This window comes from Magnolia sinica, chromosome 10, assembly GCF_029962835.1.
Source record: "Magnolia sinica isolate HGM2019 chromosome 10, MsV1, whole genome shotgun sequence".
Taxonomy (NCBI): Eukaryota; Viridiplantae; Streptophyta; class Magnoliopsida; order Magnoliales; family Magnoliaceae; genus Magnolia; species Magnolia sinica.
The window spans coordinates 88,254,872-88,274,599 of NC_080582.1; the positions used below are offsets into that span (position 1 = coordinate 88,254,872).

The 19,728-nt window shown below is 40.1% G+C and overlaps 1 protein-coding gene and 1 pseudogene across 3 annotated transcripts; both read left to right on the top strand.

Moving 5' to 3' along the window:
* Nucleotides 1-941: 941 nt before the first annotated feature.
* Nucleotides 942-16,069, top strand: LOC131217685 (pentatricopeptide repeat-containing protein At5g52850, chloroplastic). 3 transcript variants are annotated; one of them, XM_058212654.1, is made up of 4 exons: nt 950-996; nt 9,780-13,232; nt 14,549-14,870; nt 15,960-16,069. In XM_058212654.1, the coding sequence occupies exon 2, from the start codon at nt 10,367-10,369 to the stop codon at nt 13,172-13,174; it is 2,808 nt and encodes a 935-aa protein (XP_058068637.1). In that variant the 5' UTR covers nt 950-996; nt 9,780-10,366; the 3' UTR covers nt 13,175-13,232; nt 14,549-14,870; nt 15,960-16,069. The 3 variants fall into 3 exon arrangements, with proteins under 3 accessions (XP_058068636.1, XP_058068637.1, XP_058068635.1); XM_058212653.1 differs by lacking the exon at nt 14,549-14,870 and having other exon boundaries at nt 942-996; nt 9,819-13,232; XM_058212652.1 differs by lacking the exon at nt 14,549-14,870.
* LOC131217687 (uncharacterized) lies at nt 15,578-18,266 on the top strand (annotated as a pseudogene).
* The last annotated feature ends 1,462 nt before the right edge of the window (nt 18,267-19,728 follow it).

A 19,728-nucleotide genomic window follows, 5' to 3' on the forward strand; every position in this document is an offset into this window, starting at 1 on the left:
CCACTTGCTACCCATGTTAATATATTAAAAAATAAATGCATTAAAAGAATCCAAAAATCCATGTGCAACCCATTTTAATATATTTTTTGTATATTCAGGCTGACCATATGTTTTTCCACCTCATTTTTGGATGAAATCCAAATCTCCATTAGAAATAGGCAAACAATCCATGGCTCCATTAAACTAGTCATGACTGCTTCTATGGTGGGTTGACATGAGATTTGGATCAGCTTAATTTTTGGGACCACGTCCTAAAATGAGTATACACTTGTTCTGTGGTGTTTTTACTTGAAAGAAACATATTGATTTTTTAGGGCAAATTGGAAGTTTGTTCTCAAACGACAACAGCAACACAATGGATGGATGTGGTGGATCATATATTGCCATCACGAACAATAGTAACCTCCATCAAACAAACCAGCCATCTGATGAGTATACATTGTACCATTGTACATATTCCACTCGACATCTCTTACTTTAAACCACTCACAAAGTTTACCATTAAAATGGATGGACGGGGTGGATCAAATACATAAATCACGGTGTATCCCAGACATCGAGTTTACTCAGTAAACTGTCAATCCCCTTCTGTCAAAATGCTCAGCTGCGCACCAGTTGCCACGAGTTCTTGTAAGAACTTTTTGAGAACTCATAATAATTGATGTTAGTCCAAAATTTAAATGGTACACGTGATGCAGCACTCTATGAAACCCCTGGAGCCCAACTTTTACATTAATTAAAAACTTTTGTGGCCATGGAAAAAGAAAACAGTTTCCTCCCTTGATTTTCATCTCACTTTTCTACGGCCCATCAGAGTTTTAGATCAGGGTGAAAATTAGTCCCTGGGGTTTAATGGGATGTTTCATCACATGCGGAAAGGTACGCACGTGCGCATTCCTATGTATGAGTAACACCTAATCCACTCCCGTTTTCAAAGCAGAAAAAATGGAACGTTGTGATCAAACGCTACCGTTTTGGGGAGGAGTAGAGAGGGAGGTGTTGGGAAGCGCAGAAGGTGAGCCCTCAAGATCTGACGGTCTACACGAAGTTTGGAACCCTCACAAAGTAGAAGAACGGTGCTTCAATGGCCCACCTATCTACTACTGGAGCAGATGGAACTATTCACACCTCTGATCCTACGGTATAAGTGGCCCCGGATCGCAATCTATGAATTAGATCGTCCCAAGGACAAGCCAGAATGAACAGACTCTTGTGCACAATATTTTTCTCTCCGTATACTCTCGGTATTTCGTATATTATGTCATTAACGAGAGAAGCTCATCCCTTTTTATAGGAAAGGAAGAGAGTTTGGATGAGACCATATCATCCGGTCTTATCCTATCTCCTATCATAAATCAAATTCAAAATTGAATTTGAAATATAACAGAAAAGGAGAAAGGCCGGAAGATGCATAAACTTATGGGACCCACCCACTAGTGATTGCTCACCAGTGGGCCCTACCGGCCTACGTTCAACATCTCCCACTCAATCACATTGTGGGATAGGCACAAAAGATTTGTCCATCTAACTTGCCTAATAACAATCAAAAACCAAACATCGCGATCAAAAGAATCAGAGGCGTGGGACCAGCTGGATCACCATAATCTTCTCACAGGTGCTTAAGTACTAAGTGACGACCTGACTAGTACTCAATAACCCAAGCTTTACAATGCCTGTTCTAGTCCGCATGACCACACCGGATGGAGTTAACTCTCGACCTGGAGTACTCGACTAACATACGCACTTATTCAACTTATCGAGTTATTCTGAAAACTTAATTTTTCACAAACTTTGATTGAAACCAATTTAAAACAATATCAATATATATATATATATATATATATATGCTTTTTAAGAAAAATATTGTTTGCAAAAGTCTAATAAAAACAACTCGATACTGTCGGCGGATAAATCTTCAAGTGCGTATTTATAGTTCTAGAAACTATGTGTAGCTGTCACGTGATTTTTCCCATGCAGATGTGTAATTTGGAATTAATCAAGCCGCTTTCCTAGCGTAACTGAGTCTGGCCAATCAAGGACCTTTCGTCATAGTATACTAAAGTAGAGACACTTAATCTCATCATCATATACACAAGAGGAGGGTAGCTAAGGACATAAAGAGTCACCTACGGGACTGGCTACTCGCACGTTGCAATGATTAGATCGAATCAAAGCAATCTGTAGGTAATGGGTCCCAGCACGCGGCTAAAATTCACGTCGTAAAGTAGATAATACTAGGTGAATGTCGGGTCTACAATACGCAGGTCATTCCACATGAGGTACGACTCATCTCAAAACCTCAAACCTGGCTTTAATTTCAGGCCATAACATTGATCGCATGTAACAGAATGGTGCGATTATGTTATTTGAGTGTATCAGTCTCATCTACAATCTTTATAAGATTGTAGGCGGATACGACTCACTCATATCCTCATCCTCTATTATTCACAATAAAGGGAAGTTCATATCTCAATGTATAAACATAGCCCCAAATGTACCTCTCTTGTACATTCAAGGTTGGTCAACCCGTGCGAGTGGGTGACCGGCCTGCCGACAAAAATAGAAATCCCACATGATTTCAAGGTAAATGCTGATGATCTTCATACCTAGTTTATATTAGTGTTCAATACTGGATAAAATGAATATATTATTCATGAAAGATCGAATGTCTTACAAAACAAGTACATCATTCAAACTTTCCTCAATCCCATTTGTCTGACGTGAACCTGAAATAGTCTCTAGCTATAGGTTTCGTCATGGGATCAGCCATCATCTCCTTAGTAGGAGTGTAGCTGAGGGCGACCTTTTTATCTCTCACTTGATCACGGACGTAATGATACTTGATTTCAATATGCTTAGATTTCTGGCGGTGTTTAGGGTCCTTTGCCAAGTCAATGGCAGAAGTATTGTCTATCTTCAGCGATATAAGCTGACGAACAATCGGTACAACACCCAGATTCAATAGAAATCTGTGAACCCATACACACTCCTGAACTGCAGCACAACATGCAATGTACTCGGCCTCCATAGATGAAAGAGCTATGGATGTCTGTTTCTTACTCGACCATGAGATAGCTCCTCCTCCGAGTAAGATACATACCCTGAAGTAGACTTTCCCTCGTCGGCGTCATTACCCCAAGCAGCATCAGAATATCCTTTGAGCTCGAGGCCTGTTCCTTCATAACACAACATTAGGTCTTTTGTTCCTCTGAGATAGCGAAATATACGTTTGACGGCTTTCCAATGAGACTATCCCGGGTTACTCTGATAACGGCTGACTATGCCAACTGCATATCTAATATCCGGTCTGGTGTAAAGCATAGCATATATTAAGCTCCCTATTACACTTGCATAAGGTACTGAGGACATAGCCAATTTCTCGGCTTTAGTCTGGGGACACGATTTCCTGTCTAGCTTGGTAGCTTTATCCATAAGGGTTTCAGCAGCTTTTGAATTTTTCATCCTGAACCGCTCTAAGATCTTTTGTATATAGGTTGCTTGAGACAAGCCTAAAAATTTCTTAGGGCGATCCCTGATGATTTTTACCCCAAGAATAAAGTTGGCTTCACCGAGGTCTTTCATCTAAAAGTTCGAGAATAGCCAATCTTTAGTCGATATCAACAATTACATGTCATTACCAGCTAACAGGATATCGTCTACATATAGAGATAGTATCAGAAAAGATCTTCCAAACCGTTTCATGTATACACAATGATCTTTTTCACTCATCGTGAATCCAAAAGTAGTGATGGCCAAGTGGAACCTCATATACCATTGTCTTGAAAATTGCTTCAGCCCATAGATAGATTTCAACAACTTGCTGACTTTCTTTGGATGTTTTTTGTCTACATAACCCATGGGCTGTTGCATATATATCTCTTCATCTAAATCACCATTTAAAAATGCAGTCTTTACATCCATCTGATAAAACTCTAAGTTTAAACTTGCGATAATGGACAAGATCATGTGGATTGAGGAGAACTTTGCAACAGGTGAAAATGTCTCATTGTAATCAATGCCTTCTTGTTGCGTAAAACCTTTAGCAACTAATCGTGCTTTATATTTGTCCACTGTACCATCTGCATTTCTTTTGATCTTAAGTACCTATTTATTACCTATCGCTTTGCGATTGAAAGGTAAATCAACAAGTTCCCAGACTTTATTTTTCTCCATGGAAACGATCTCTTCATCCATAACATTTACCCAATCGGCCGAGTTAGAAGATAATAATGCATCCTGATATGAATCAAGTTCATCATCATTAATTGCAACGCAAGAGAATGTTTACCCCTCAATATCGAAGTATCTTCGGGGAATCAATCCTCTTTCGTTTCGACGTAACTCAAGAGCCTGCTGAGATGTCCTCCCACTGCTCTGGTGAACTATAGGAGCATCTTCATCTTGAGGAGCAGAACTCCCACTCTCCTGAGATACATCGGGTATTTCAAAAAGTTCTATTGGAACCGTTTGCTTCATTCGGCTTGGGTATCTATCTTCAACGAAGGTAACGTCTCGGGATTCTATCTCAATCCATCGTCCATGGTCCTCATAAACTAGAACGTATCCCTTTGAATGCATAGGGTACCTTATGAACACGCATTCAATGGTTTTACTATCAAGTTTACCTTTATGCGGAGTAGGTAGCAAAACATATCTTAAAGATCCCCAAGGGCGTAGGTTGATTAGAGAAGGAGTCCTCCCAAACCACATCTCATATGGAGTCTTAGGAATGAATTTGGATGAGACTCTATTAAGGACGTAGATGGCTGTTAACAGTGCGTCTCCCCAGAATATGATAGAAAGATTGGCTTGTGCCATCATCGATCTAACCATGTCCAACAGTGTCCTATTCCTAAGACTCCATATCTTAAAGATCCCCAAGGGCGTAGGTTGACTAGAGAAGGAGTCCTCCCAAACCACATCTCATATGGAGTCTTAGGAATGAATTTGGATGAGACTCTATTAAGGACGTAGACGGCTGTTAACAGTGCGTCTCCCCAGAATATGATAGAGAGATTGGCTTGTGCCATCATCGATCTAACCATGTCCAACAGTGTCCTATTCCTTCTCTCTGCAACACCGTTTTGTTGTGGAGTGTAAGCCATTGAGTACTGCCGAACAATTCCAACGTTTTCACAATATGATTTAAACGTTTCAGATGTATACTCGCCACCTCTATTAGATCGAAGGATTTTAATCTTTTTCTCAAGCTAATTTTCTACCTCAGCTTTATATTTAAGAAAACAATCAAAAGCGTCAGATTTGTGTGAGATGAGATACACATATCCATAGCGCGAGTAATCGTCAATGAAAGTGACAAAGTATTGACATCCGTTTCTGGCATGTACATTAAAGAGTCCACAGATATCTGAATGGATTATCTCTAGTGTGCCCTTGGACCTATCCGCTTTTGAAAATGGTTTCTTCGATGTCTTCCCAGACACACAATGTTCACAAAATGGCAAATCAACTTTAGATAAGGAGTCTAACAGACCAAAACGTACTAGTCTTGTCATACGATCCTTTCCTATGTGACTTAACCTCACGTGCCATTTTTGAGATTCAGATACTATAGTTTCATTCGACATAGCAAATAAAGCAAGAGGGATATTATCACAATCTATATCCAGAATAAATAAATCTAAAATTAAATTTTTCCATGCAAAGATGAGGTTATTCAGTCTCAAAGAAACTCTTGTCCCAAAAAATCGAATATCAAAACCATCAAATAATAACCTAGAAACAGAAATTAAATTTCGACGCATCCTCGGTGCAAAAAGAGTATCACGAAGGATTACTGTTTGCCCTATGCGCGTACGGAGATGAAGAACGCTAATCCCTAGTACATCTTCAACAGTGTTATTGCTCATGTACAGCTTGTAACTTCCTTTGGCTACAGGCTGAAATTTCTCGAGTCCTCGATAACTCTGTGTCACGTGCTTTTTTGCGCCCGAATCCAAAATCCACTCGTTAGATATAGTATCAATGGAAAGGATTTCAGAACAAACGCCTACATATAAATTATCTTTTGACTGAGAAATTACCGTCTTTTTTTGGGCACACTGCCGAGCATAATGGCTGAAATTTTTACAAACAACGCAGACTATATTGGTCTTTTTCTGCTTCTTCTTTCCATTCCCCTTCTTGAGATTTAGAGCAGGTGCTATGGTCTTCTGTTCTTGATTATTCTTCTTCGCCTTCTTGCGAGCTTTGGACCGTTTATTGTTAGCTTTCCATTTATGGGTCTCTGCTACAAAAGCTTTGGCCGAACTTGGCTGAATTGCATTCATTTCAACCTCACGTACCAAGTGGCCACAAAAGTCTCTAAACGTAGTGATAGAATCAGTATGGTTCAGAATTCTTTTGATTTGGGCCCAAGATTCAGGCAAGGAACGGTGCATGGCTATAATCTTCTGATTTTCAGTCAATTTACACCCAACGTTCCTAAAGGCACCTATCATTTGCTCCATCTTATGAATATGATCTTTGATGGGGCAGCCGACAAGCATCCTGTACTCCTGGAATTTTAATTTCATTGCCCTAATTCTCGCATCTGACTTCTGCGCATAGGCATCTGTCAGTGCTTCCCAGATTCCCTTAGCGGTTTCATGCACTTCATACATAGGTATGAGTTCTTTGTGCATAGTGCTAAGAAGGACATTACGGGCTGAACGATTTTGTTTTCGCGACTTATTATAGCGAGTCATCGCAACCCTATGTTCTTGTAAATTTCCATTTTCAGCCAAGATGGGTTCCTCTTGAACTACATCGAGTGTGTGAGATATGTCGTCCTCGTCCAGAAGGCAACGCACCGCGCGGGACCAGTTTTTGTAGTTGTTGCTGTCGAAATATTGTCCTTTCAGTTGTTCAACGACTAACGCTTTGGTGGCCATCTTTACATTACATGAGTATCACTACTTAGCTAAGATATAAGGTATTGACACTAATCATCAGCATTTCTACATGTTATATAAATTTTCAAAGTATAAAAGCAGTTAACACATCTTAATGAGATCTGAAAGTCCACTTACCCGAATAGGCGGTGTAGAACAATCAAGTTCTCTAATTAAGATGAGTTTAATACTTTTATAAGAATAAGTTTGTATAACGTGCAACCTTCCATTACATGGTTGCATGCTTCATTTGGTGGAGGAGAATAAACTCCCACTCAGGTTATGCACAACCTTTATATTTTAGGGAGCATCTAAGCACTAAGTTTTATAATTCTAATGAAAAATGTAGGGGGCTAAGATTTAAACACATCAAGTCTAATTATATTACACATATTATCATAAAAAAAAATAAAATAAAGAAAGTGCTTAAATATGAAGAGAGTTCAATCTTTACTAGTGATCATGTCCATTAGAGATGGATCTGATCATCACCGTTAATGATCATTGTTAATGATGGATCCTTTCATCAACATTGATCATCATGGTTGATGATCATTTCGATCACTAATGATCTCTTAATCAATAGTGAAGAAAAAGTTATAAAAGAAATATCATTCATATGCCACATTACACAAGAGGGGCATCATACGAATTCAAGGGACCATTATATCATAAGCATAGATGCATTCATTACACACAGCACTTCACTTGTGCATCATTATGTATTTGTAATATGTGCATCATCATTACTAGATGAGCAGCCCTTATTCCATGTACATGTGCCACATTGCTACAGGCGACATGGAAATCAAATTGCGTACTTAGTAAACTCCTTTGAGTCAATCTCAAAAATATGTCGTTTATCCATGTCGTGCATCCATGTGGCCCACTTGATAATTATATTTGTTATAAATTCAAGCTCACCAGATGGATGGACGGTTTGGATACAACACATATCTCGTGATAAGATCCATATGTGTTACTGACTGCCTAGTTCTCCATATGGATAGACGGTTTAGATACAACACATATCTCGTGATAAGATCCATATGTGTTACTGACTGCCTAGTTCTCCATATGGATAGACGGTTTAGATACAACACATATCTTGCCATATGAGCTACACATGAACATTTTATAGCACATGGATACAACACATGAATACAACACATGAATATTCAATGTGGGAAATATTTAATTTGGGTTGCTGACGTACTGATGTACAAGAATACAACACATGAATATTCATGGGTTGCTGACATACATGAATACAACTGTGGAAATTCATGGGTTGTTGACGTACATGAATACAACTATAGCAAGATGTACACTAGCCATTTCGTATACAGATGCTATGTATATAGTTGAAGTTATCTATCAGAACAACATGTGTACACATGTGTACACGTGCACATCGGCCAACATATGTACACACGTGTACATGTGCACATCAGCCAAGTATACGTGCACACGTGTACATCAGCCAACATATGGAGAAGTTAGTCTAAACATGTGTACATGTGTACATCAGCCAACATACGTGCATATACACTTGTGTGCATGTACATGAGCCATCACGTGTGTACATGTACATGATCCATCACGTGTACAACAACCAACAATTCAAGTATGGTGAGATACGTCACCAGTAGCTATGTTTTAGTGGTTGACTTTAATTCAACAACTATTTAGTTGGTATGATGCACACGTATGGGGTATATGCTACATACTTTTATGGTTTGGTAATCCACACCGCTGGTAGATTGAGTTGCACCATGGATGGACTATACCCTACAAACTTTCCTTCATGGGACAATCTTAACCTTTCCATCTGTGGTCTACCAATGGACGGTCGATTATAGAAAAACATAACAACAGTCCACATTCAACATTAAAGTGGGAGTATATATCTGCTGTAATATATATTCATGGGGTACATCACGTGAATTCTTTATTGTACGGTAATCATATATGGACCTACTTATCAGAATAAGAATGCGTATACTTAGCCATTCCGTTTTTCAAATACATCAGCTAGTGGTGTATTTCAATACAACAACATTAGCCACTAATAGGTATGTTGTATTTCAATGCAACAACATCAGTCAAACTGATCTCTGCGTATGCTTAAGATATGGCATAATGTAGACTAGCTATTATGACCCCCCACGTGTACAAAAGTTATGGTATAACATATATTTGTGATGTACACGCATGTTTTATATTTCTATTGTGATGTACACGCATGTGATACATTACTTGGATCAATCCTTAAATCAACAAAATGGTATATGTGAACCAATACCATTTTAAAGCCTTAGATTCCAATCCAAAAAGAAAGGATAGACCACTTACTTTTTTAGATGAAAATAATCGGAGATCCGCCGTTAAATGCTTGATACCACTGAAGGGAAGCGCGGAAGGTGAGCCCTCAAGATCTAACGGTCTACACGAAGTTTGGAACCCTCACAAAGCAGAAGAACGGTGCTTCAACGGCCCGCCTATCTACTACTGGAGCAGATGAAACTATTCACACCTCTGATCCTATGCTATATAGTGGCCCCGGATTGCGATCTATGGATCAGATCATCCCAAGGTAAACTAAACAGACTATAGCGCACACAATATCTCTCTGTATACTCTCGGTTTATCGTATGACTCAATGCTTTACACGAGAGAAGCTCATCCCTTTTTATAGGAAAGGAAGAGAGTTTGGATGAGACCATATCATCCGGTCTTATCCCTATCTCCTATCATAAATCAAATTCAAAATTGAATTTGAAATATAACAGAAAAGGAGAAAGGCCGGAAGATGCCTAAACTTATGGGACCCACCCACTAGTGATTGCTCACCAGTGGGCCTCACCGGCCTACGTCCAACAGGAGGGCGGTTGTTACAGACAGAGAGAGATTGCAGAGAGGAAGGGCGGTCGTTGCAGACAGAGAGAGATTGCAGAGAGGGAGGGCGGTCATTGCAAACAGAGAGATTGCAAAGAGGGAGAGTGCGTTTCTCCCTCTTCCCCTCTTTTTAAAAATCCGACCGTTGAGCCTGTAAGTGGCTTACAGGAAAGTGACTTCTCACACCCATCGCCCCGCAGTTTTTTGGTAGATTTGCCTGTAAGTCTTACTTACAAGTGAATTTTCTCCCCCAAATACCACCTGTAAGTGACTTCCCTGTAAGTCACTTCCCACTTACCCAACTTACAGGCATCCAAACAGGCCCTTAGATAAGTCCAGTTTCTTTCAGTTATTTGAGGTACTTTGGGTGCTCCCAGCCACTATAGACGTTTTTCTGCTATCTTGGCATGGCCTTAGCAACAACAAATTAAAAGTATCATTAAGAAATGATGCCAACATATCACTCTCAAACGCATTGGAGTAGAATGATGTGCGAATGTCAACCTCTCCCCCATTCTCCAACAATCTCCCATTACAACACATAACACAGCGGGAAGAAAAAAATATATATATACATGACTTTTACGAAGCTATTCAGCTGCTGCTTCTGTCCTTGTTGGCCAACGACCTCCTTTTTTCTTCTCCCTCCAAAATATCACTTACCCTCTTCTCTTATTAAACCTCTCCCTCTACCATTCCTCACCACATCTGCAGCAACAGCAGCAGCTGCTTCCATTCATAACTCTTCTTCTCCATCCATTAACACCCCCTGGTCTGAAGAATTCTTTTCATGGGCCCTTTCCTTTTCCAACTCTAGCTCTTTACAAGAAGGCACTTCCCTCCACTCCCCCATTATCAAATTGGGCCTTCACCACCACCTGTTTCTCAACAACCTTCTCCTCTCTCTCTACTCGAAATGTTCTGCTGTTGGCCCTGCCCGCAATCTGTTCGATGGTATGTCTATTAGAGATGTCGTCTCTTGGACTACCCTGATATCTGCCTACGTTAGACAAGGAAACCATGTGGAGGCCCTTGAATTGTTTGGCCTCATGGTGTTTTCTGGTTTCACCCCTAACGAGTTCACATTCTCAACTGTCCTGCGTTCGTGCTCCTCTTTGGGGGATTTGCGGAGGGGGCTTAGCGTCCATACCCAGATACTAAAACGCGGGTTTGGATCGAATCTGATTCTGGCTAGTGCTCTGATCAATTTCTACTCAAAGTGCGATGAAGTTGATGGAGCGTTTGGAAATTTCAAGGCCATGATGAACAACCATGACACGGTTTCGTGGACCACAATGATCTCTGCTTGCACACAGGCTGAGGACTGGACCTGGGCTCTGAGGTTGTATTACCATATGATCGCGGCTGGAATTCCTCCAAATGAGTTTACTTTCGTGAAGCTTCTAATGGCGGCTGGTTCTCTTGGTATGGGCTATGGGGAGTTGGTTCATGCACATGTGATCCTGTGGGGAGTGCAACTGAATTTGGTTCTGAAGACGGCCCTTGCCGATATGTACTCAAAATGTCAGAGGATGGGAGATGCTCTCAGGGTCTTAAACCAGACCTCCGAATCTGACGTGTTGTTGTGGACAGCTATGATTTGTGGATATAACCAAGTCTCAGATTTCGAGGGGGTGATTGCCATGTTTCGCAGGATGGAACTTGCTGGGATCTCACTGAATCCTTTTGCATATGCTGGGATTCTTAACGCTTGCTCATCTGTTCCAGCTCCAGTACTGGGGAAACAGATCCATTCACGGACAATCAAGGCTGGCATGGAGCATGATGTCTCTGTTGGAAATGCCCTTGTGGATATGTACATGAAATGCTGCTCGGCACCGGTGGAAGAAGCTATGTGTGTTTTCAGAGGGATAAAGTCACCAAACGTCATTTCTTGGACATCATTGATTGCTGGATTTGCTCAACGGGGGTACATTCGGGAGGCTTTTCAGGCACTAGTGGAGATGCAGGCCGTCGGAATTCAGCCCAATTCATTCACTCTTTCTAGCATTGTCAAGAGCTGTGGGAGTGCGGAAGCCTTTCGTGAAGTAAGAAAGCTCCATGCTTACATATTTAAGACAAAGGCAGACTCAGATATCGCAGTTGGGAACTCTTTAGTAGATGTTTATGCTCAACTTGGGATGCTGGATGATGCTTGGCGTGTCGTCAAGACGATGACACAGAGAGATGTGATCACATACACAAGCTTAGCAACAGGAATAAACCAGATGGGCCATCATGAGATGGCTTTAGGAATCATCTCATGCATGCATGATGATGATGTTAAGATGGATGGATTTAGCCTGGCCACCTTCTTATCTGCATCAGCAAGCTTAGCTGCAATGGAACCAGGGAAACAGCTGCACTGTTACTCCATAAAATCCGGTTTAGACTACCACATTTCAGTTTCAAACGGCCTTGTCGATATGTATGGGAAATGTGGGAGCATTAATGATATCCGCAGAGCTTTTGCTGCAATCTCTGAGCCAAATGTTGTGTCATGGAACGGATTGATTTCTGGATTAGCATCAAATGGGCATTTCTCTGGTGCCCTCTCCAGCTTTGAAGACATGAGGTTGATGGGAACCCAACCTGATGGCATTACCTTCTTGTTAGTGCTCTATGCTTGCAGCCATGGTGGTTTGGTTGATCTGGGTCTCGAGTATTTCAACTCCATGACCAAATCGTATGGTATCTTGCAGCAATTTGATCACTACATTTGCTTAGTTGATCTCCTTGGCCGGGCTGGCCGGCTAGAGGAGGCAACTGGTGTCATAGAAACCATGCCTTTTGAGCCAGATGCTTTGATTTATAAGACCTTATTGGGTTCTTGCAAGATCCATGGGAACTTAGCTCTAGGAGAAGATGCAGCAATGCATGCTCTCAAGCTTGACTCTTCCGATCCAGCAATATATGTACTGCTCTCTAACATGTACGACGATGCAGGTCAGTCAGAGTCTGGTGAATTGACCCGCCGAATGATGAGAGAGAAGGGTCTTAGGAAGAATCCTGGACAGAGCTGGATAGAGATAAGGAATAAGGTCTTTCTATTTACATCAGGTGATAGATCAAATCCACAGGTAAATGAAATGCATGAAATGATAGAATCACTGACGATGAAGATGAAAAGTCTGGGATATGATTATGGTGCAGAGAATAGAGGTTCTTATTATCACAGTGAGAAGTTGGCTTTTGCCTTTGGTCTCCTCAATGCCCCATCAGCAGCCCCCATACGTATAATTAAGAATCTACGCATATGCGGAGATTGCCACACTTTTATGAAGCTTGTGACTCAACTCATCGATAGAGAAGTAGTTGTGAGGGATGGGAACCGCTTTCATTCCTTCAACAAGGGTGACTGTTCTTGTGGAGGTTACTGGTAGAGTTTGGCAATTCACCTGGAATCTTCTCCTTCCCTTTCATCCTCTTCTTCCAACAGAGGTGAAACAACTATCTTATTCTCTTCCTCTTTACATTAACTAAAGGTCTCCATAACTGAAGAAACTTCTCATGCCAAAGCCAGTCTGAGAAGTGAAAACTTACTAACACTTGACTAGTGAAGTGATAGACTCCTTCACATGGGGCAGCAGCAGTTTCCTAATGGTTAAGTAATGGAACCTACATGTGTGCTTCATGGTTGAGAAGTTGGTCCTATCATCTATCTAAATGAGACCATGTGGGTGGCTCCTATTTGCTCAAGTAGGACTCCTGCATGATCTCCAATTGAACACAGGACTCTAATATTGTTACAATGCATGGATGTCCTCGAGTGATGGAAAATGAAGGTCACACCACCGATCACCACCATACATGTCACACATTTCTAAAGGCTGGGTCTTGTGCCTCTATGATCCAATCAATCATCCATGGCAATCAATCTGCTTCTAGGACCAAAAACATCTATCATTTAGGGATTTTTCCATATGTTGTCTGCCTTTTGGGCTATGGCCTGAAAACCTGCTTTTAAACTATTTCCATAGAATCACTCGTCTTTTGCACTGTTAATCAAGCAACCACCTGCTGTTTAGTCTCACATATGGCTTGATTCATATTTTAGTATTGACGAAAATGACCTCACCGCATTAACTGGTTCTAACCTGCAGTGGCCTATGACCCCTGATGGAGGTGGGGCCCACTGTGATGTTATTGACAAATTCACCCCGTCCATCCATCTCATAAGGTCATGTTATGGGGAAGGCCCAAAAATGAGGCGGATCTATAACTCTAGTGGGCCACATGGAAAGAAACAGCAAGGAGGGAAATGCATACCATTGAAACCTTCTTTGGGTCTGTCCTGCTGTTTCTACGTTATCCAAACTGATCAGAAGGTCATTCGCACCGGGATGAACTGAAAACCAAAATATAGTAGCCTAATTCAAAATTTATGGGCCCACGACTGCCCCACGAGTGATCATCTCAAATGTAAACTGGTTTTTATTTTGATTTCTCTGTTTAATAAAAATAAAAAAAATAAAAATGATTTGGATTCTCTGATCAATGAGGGTCCCAGTAATACAGGTTGTTGATCCGTAGTTCACTCCACAGAAGATCTGTTCTTTCTTTTTTTTTCTTTTTCTTTTTTTCTTTTTGTTCTTCAGCCCTAAGATGAGTATGCTATCCAAGTGGTGCCATATCTCAGTGATCTTGATCATTCATCTTGTGGATACCACCTATGGTTGATCATAGCCGTTACTGTTGATTTTTGCTATGTGATATGTTGATAACCATCTGTTTTCATTCATGCCTCTGATATGAAGGCTAGGATTGTCCCATCCAGGACGTGTTCATGCCGTTGGATCCTCCATGTGATGAACTGCTGTCTGGAGATGAATGGCCAGTTGCTGAATCCATCTTCAAGATTTCTCTATTTTAGAGAAATCTGAGTGGGGGAGAGGGAGGTTGAGGCACAACTAGAAGGTCTCATCAACTCACCCTTCCCAATCAATATTCAAATGTCGGGAGGAAAGCTTAATATGGTATAGTTGAGGTAGACGTCTCTGTGTAGAAAAAGAGGAGCATTTATTTGCCCACCTTGGAGTAGGTGTATATGCATCAGCGATGACACTACATTATCTTTAGGTTATAATTCCTCCTCCTTTTTTTCTTTTTTTTGCAATCTTTATAGGCTGCCTGTCATCTCCTTTGGTTACGATTCTATGTTGTCATCCATCCCATGTTCAATCACTTGCTGTGTGGTATTTTCATTTTTATTAAAGTTGTCATCATGTTGACCTTTGCTTGGAAGTAGGTGTGGATGAGTTTGTATTTCCATTTGGGATATCCTTTAGCTATGTCATTTTGAAAAAAAAAAAAGTGGATGCCTGTATTCTTCTAGTTGAAGTGTGTGGTTTTGTGGCACCATCAAAGGTTAATAAACAAGAATATGGTATAGGGTTAGGGTCTTGCGCATCAGCAATCATACAGTTTGCTGGTAGACAGGATTCCCTTCATTTGGGGCCCCATGTTCTGCCATCCAAATCTTTTTCTGATGGCTGTCATTGTGATGATCATAATCCTTCAAAATTTGTTCTTTTGTCAATTGATTCTGGACCATTGGTGTCCAAAATATCCAAGCGTTAGGACTGTGCAATCTTGGAGGTTTCTGGGGCATCCATAATGCAATAAGAATGCCAATTGAATCAACAGTTTGGATCACTGAACCATGGCCCTCATGTGCAGGAAATTTGTGTTGCCAAAAGTCTTTTTATTTTTTATTTTAACATTGATAATATTATTAATAAAAGGTTGAAGCCTACATTTACAAATATACAAAACAGAATGTGTGTGTGTTGCCTTAGCTTCTCACAGGACATGGGACGCCTTCCTCTGATCTAGTAAGTCAATATAAGATTCTGTAGTTGCATCATATGCTGCCTCCTGAAATCTCCATCATTTGAGGGAATGCATCCTTCATCAGTTTAATTTCATTTGATAAATAGCAGAAAATTTAGCAAATAAAAGCAAGAGCAGATATTATTTACTTGATATTACCAAGAGTGTCTTCTCTAATGCTAGGTGTTTCAGCTTAACCTGTAACCCAAATGACCGTAAGAAATTAATCATAGCCTCAATTATATCATACCATTCCCTCTCAAAGAAGAAGATGAAGAAGAAAAACTGCTGCTTCCGTTTTAATATCTATGAGTTCTTCTATGTTGGTGGTTGCAGAAGGTTTGCTGGAGCAATGGCTGTTAGCCGGACAGTGCAGATTTCTCTTGCTGGGGGAGGATTTGGCTCGCTGGCCTTCATTCTTGGAGTAATTGCTGAAAAATAAAAAGGTAAATTTCTAAATTACTGAGGTCTTGTTTGGTAGACGCCCTAAAAAAATAATAAATAAATAAATACTTCATCTCATTTTAGTTAATCATAATTTTGAATAGAGATCTTGATTGTTGGTTACCAAGATGATTTATAATCCTTACCAAGAAAATTTTCATCTCTAATACATATTACATTGAAACAAGATGAGATTTAACTCATTTTTAGGTGTCTACCAAACTGGCCCCAAGAAAGTTTGTCTAAAATGATTTGTGGCTAGTAATTTGCACTTTAAACTTTGCATCATGTCTTCTCAAGTTCCTTTTTTCCTGCTTTGTAACTCCAATGAGAGCCTTTATACTCTTCTCTGTGGACAAGAATTTTACCTCGTGGAGTTGGGCAAATTTTGTATAGCTAAAAAGTAAAGTGTCAGGAATCTTTTGTTATGATATTTGAAAAGCCTCTTTTTTTTTTAATGGTTATGATGTTTGGCAGCCTACTTCTGGAACTCCAATCCAAGGAAAAGATGTAGTAATTTGTAAATATCCGTCTGATCCGACAGTTGCTTTGGGGAGCTTCTCTGTTGTAGCTCTCTTTGTTTCTACCATTCTTGGGCTGGTTTCTGTTTTCTCCCCCTACAAAGGCAAATCTGTTCCAACTGATGATTTGTTCAGGAGCACTACCTTGCTTGTGTTCTTTGCTATTGCAGTGTAAGTGCTCTCATCTGATTCTTCATGCTAACCAACTTGACCTTGTCTTGGTAACTTTTTCCTAGTTTTTCTTCCATGTTGATGAAAATTTTGTAGAAGTCGGTGACAAATTAAAAATAGAAGTACATACAGAAAGAAATAGACTTTTTTTTTTTATTTTTTTTTATTTTTTTTTTAACATAAGAAAAAAGGTTTTGGGGTTTAAAAAAAAAATCAGTAGATGTGGGTTGTTGAGAGGAGAAGATTTGCGATTAGGAAAGGGTCAGGTTCTGAAATTGGCAACCCACGGATCACTTGGCTACCTTTCTTGCTTTTATATTTGCCTGTTTGTCTATCTTTTCACCAGGAAACAATGACAATTCCTTGTTCTTTTTTTCATTTCTTTTATTTTTTATATTCTTGGTTGTAATATTGATGACTGGTGAAAGAGGATTCTTGAAGCCAACTCCAATGATGACAACGATGACGTCTATCCCTGCAGTAATCTGGTGTTAGCTTTAGAGTTGTAAAGTTACAATTGTCATCTTCACTAGCTGAACTTTGTAGTGTGGTGACAACAATTTCCCCTCCAAAGATAACTATCATGCTTGTGGGTTCTTAGCAAAAGATATTCTTCAGTCACTAAACATCTGATTCATCTTCAAAGCACATGAAATACTGTGCATTGTACTGTGAGGAATGTAACTCATTGATTTCAACAAATGGTGTAACATCCTAAGATTGGTATGCATTTATTGTCACTCGGTTTCTTTGCCAATGTTGTAATCAGGTCTGTTTCTGCTCTCACTGAAGCGATGATGATCTGGGCCTCCATAACCAGACTTCAGTGTGTCCAGAATGTCCACCACAACCTTCAGACAGGGTGCCCCACTGCCAAGACTGCACTCTTTGGTGGTGCTGCTTTTCTAGCCCTTGATGCAGCCCAAATTCTAGCTGGTTTGCCAAATGCTGATGCTGAATGCCAGAGCTGACTACTTAGAAGAGGACCCAAGAGGTCCATTGGACAAGTGCCCGCAACTGACTATGATTGAAATGGAGCTGGGACTTGGAAGAAATTACTAGTCCTTTATAAACATACATGTTTGTGTATCCTTTTGCTTCCTTTTCTGTGTATTATAGTCTTGATTGCCTTTTAGTAGTAAAGCTGGGAGTGAATCCCATGATCAAAAAGCTATAGCCGAAAAGGGTCTTGAGGAGGTACCTAGGATAAATTTAGAGATTCCATTAACGTCAACCCAATGGTCTGGTCATCCAAACTGATGATCTAATGGGGCGCAACTTAAGTGTTTGGTTCCCCCAAACTGTATCAGATTGGAAGATTGTTCAACCCTATGATCGTTGGATTATTTTTATGTTGAATGTCAGCCATTCTTTGTCATAGTCTCCTTAACCATCAATTTGTAGTCCATTGATTGATGGGCTAGAATCTTCCAATCTGGAAGATTTTGAGTCTTACTGTTCATTTCAAGATAGAGGAAAATATTACAGTAAGGATGATTAATCCCCAGTTGTATTTCATTTTTATTTCGACTGCCTGAACACTCTTTCACAAGTTGCCCCAGACAGTTTGGACTGAATCTCATCAATCAAGGAAGCGTGAATTTACTCTAAGAAATGATGATCATGATTATGATTATGATGATTACTATAGTAATAACGGGTCCTGTACAATCAAAAAAGAGGTAAATAAATAAATAAATAAGAGGCTGCTTTGCTTCAAGTAAGGTTAACAATTTTGGTTGACCACTTGTCGGAGATGGTTAGAAGAGAATACAAGGTGAATGCTGTTTATGTAGCTCATCTACTGCACATCTTTCATGCATGCGGATCATCTATAGCAACTTGATATCATCATCTAAGCCTTATCCCAACTAATTGAGGTGAGCTAGACAATGCCTATGTCACCCTTCTGGTCATGATTTTATTATTATTATTGTTGTTGTTGTTGTTATTTTATTATTGTTATCTTTTGAGCCTTACTCTTGTCCTTATTTCCTTGAGGCACTCATTTCCTTGAATGCCCAAAATTTTGTCCATAATCCCAACAAGCATGGTCAGTCTTGTTATTCTATTGGTATTGCATAAAACTATTGGGGTATAACTCCATTTCATCAACCTAGCTTTTAGTCTATGAGCAACATTGGTTCATTGGTGGGCCGAGTGTGTGTATCTTGAAAAGACACTATCAGTTCTATAGAAATAATTTAAAAGTAAATGATTTTCGGTCCATTACTTAAGAGGCAAGCGGCTATATGAAAAAAATACAACTATCATTTACAGGCCAAGTTGGAAATTATAATGAACAAATTCCAGATCACCCAACCTGCAATTTCTTCCCTTTGGGTGCAATTCTGCTCTAATAAGCTCCTCCATCTGGCTTAGAATTGGCACATGGCTAACATACCCTCCTCCGGCTGCAGTTGCAACTTAAAAAGGAAATATTATAATAAATTCATACGAAGGATGTGAAACCTAGTCAGGTATCAGTAGACATGGGTGCCCAGGAAAAACCAGACTGACCAACATGTGCACCTGATTACAATGATATGTTGATTACAAGTGGGGTCCACACCGTGTATGTATGACATGTAACCCGTGGAAGAGGTCCGTCCAAGCATTTCATGGGAAGGGAAGGAAAGGGAAGGTGTCAAAAATGAGGCCGATCCAAGCATGATTTGAGCCAAACTAGAGAAGATGATGGACAAACCAAAAGCTCCAAAGTGGACGTGGGGCCCACTGAGGTGTGCGTATGCTAATAATTTGAAGATTGAAATGAATGAGAGATTATTAATATTATTATTTGTTATTGGAAGTAAAAGGGGAACATGAGATTTTAAAAGTTTTCTGAAGAAATAAGAATTCTGCAGTGAATAAAAGCCAAGACCATATTGAGTAATTTAAGAGGGCCATGCATGCGAGGCGTATAACTGAGGAAGCAGGCCTTCAACTCATAACAATGCCTATTGTCG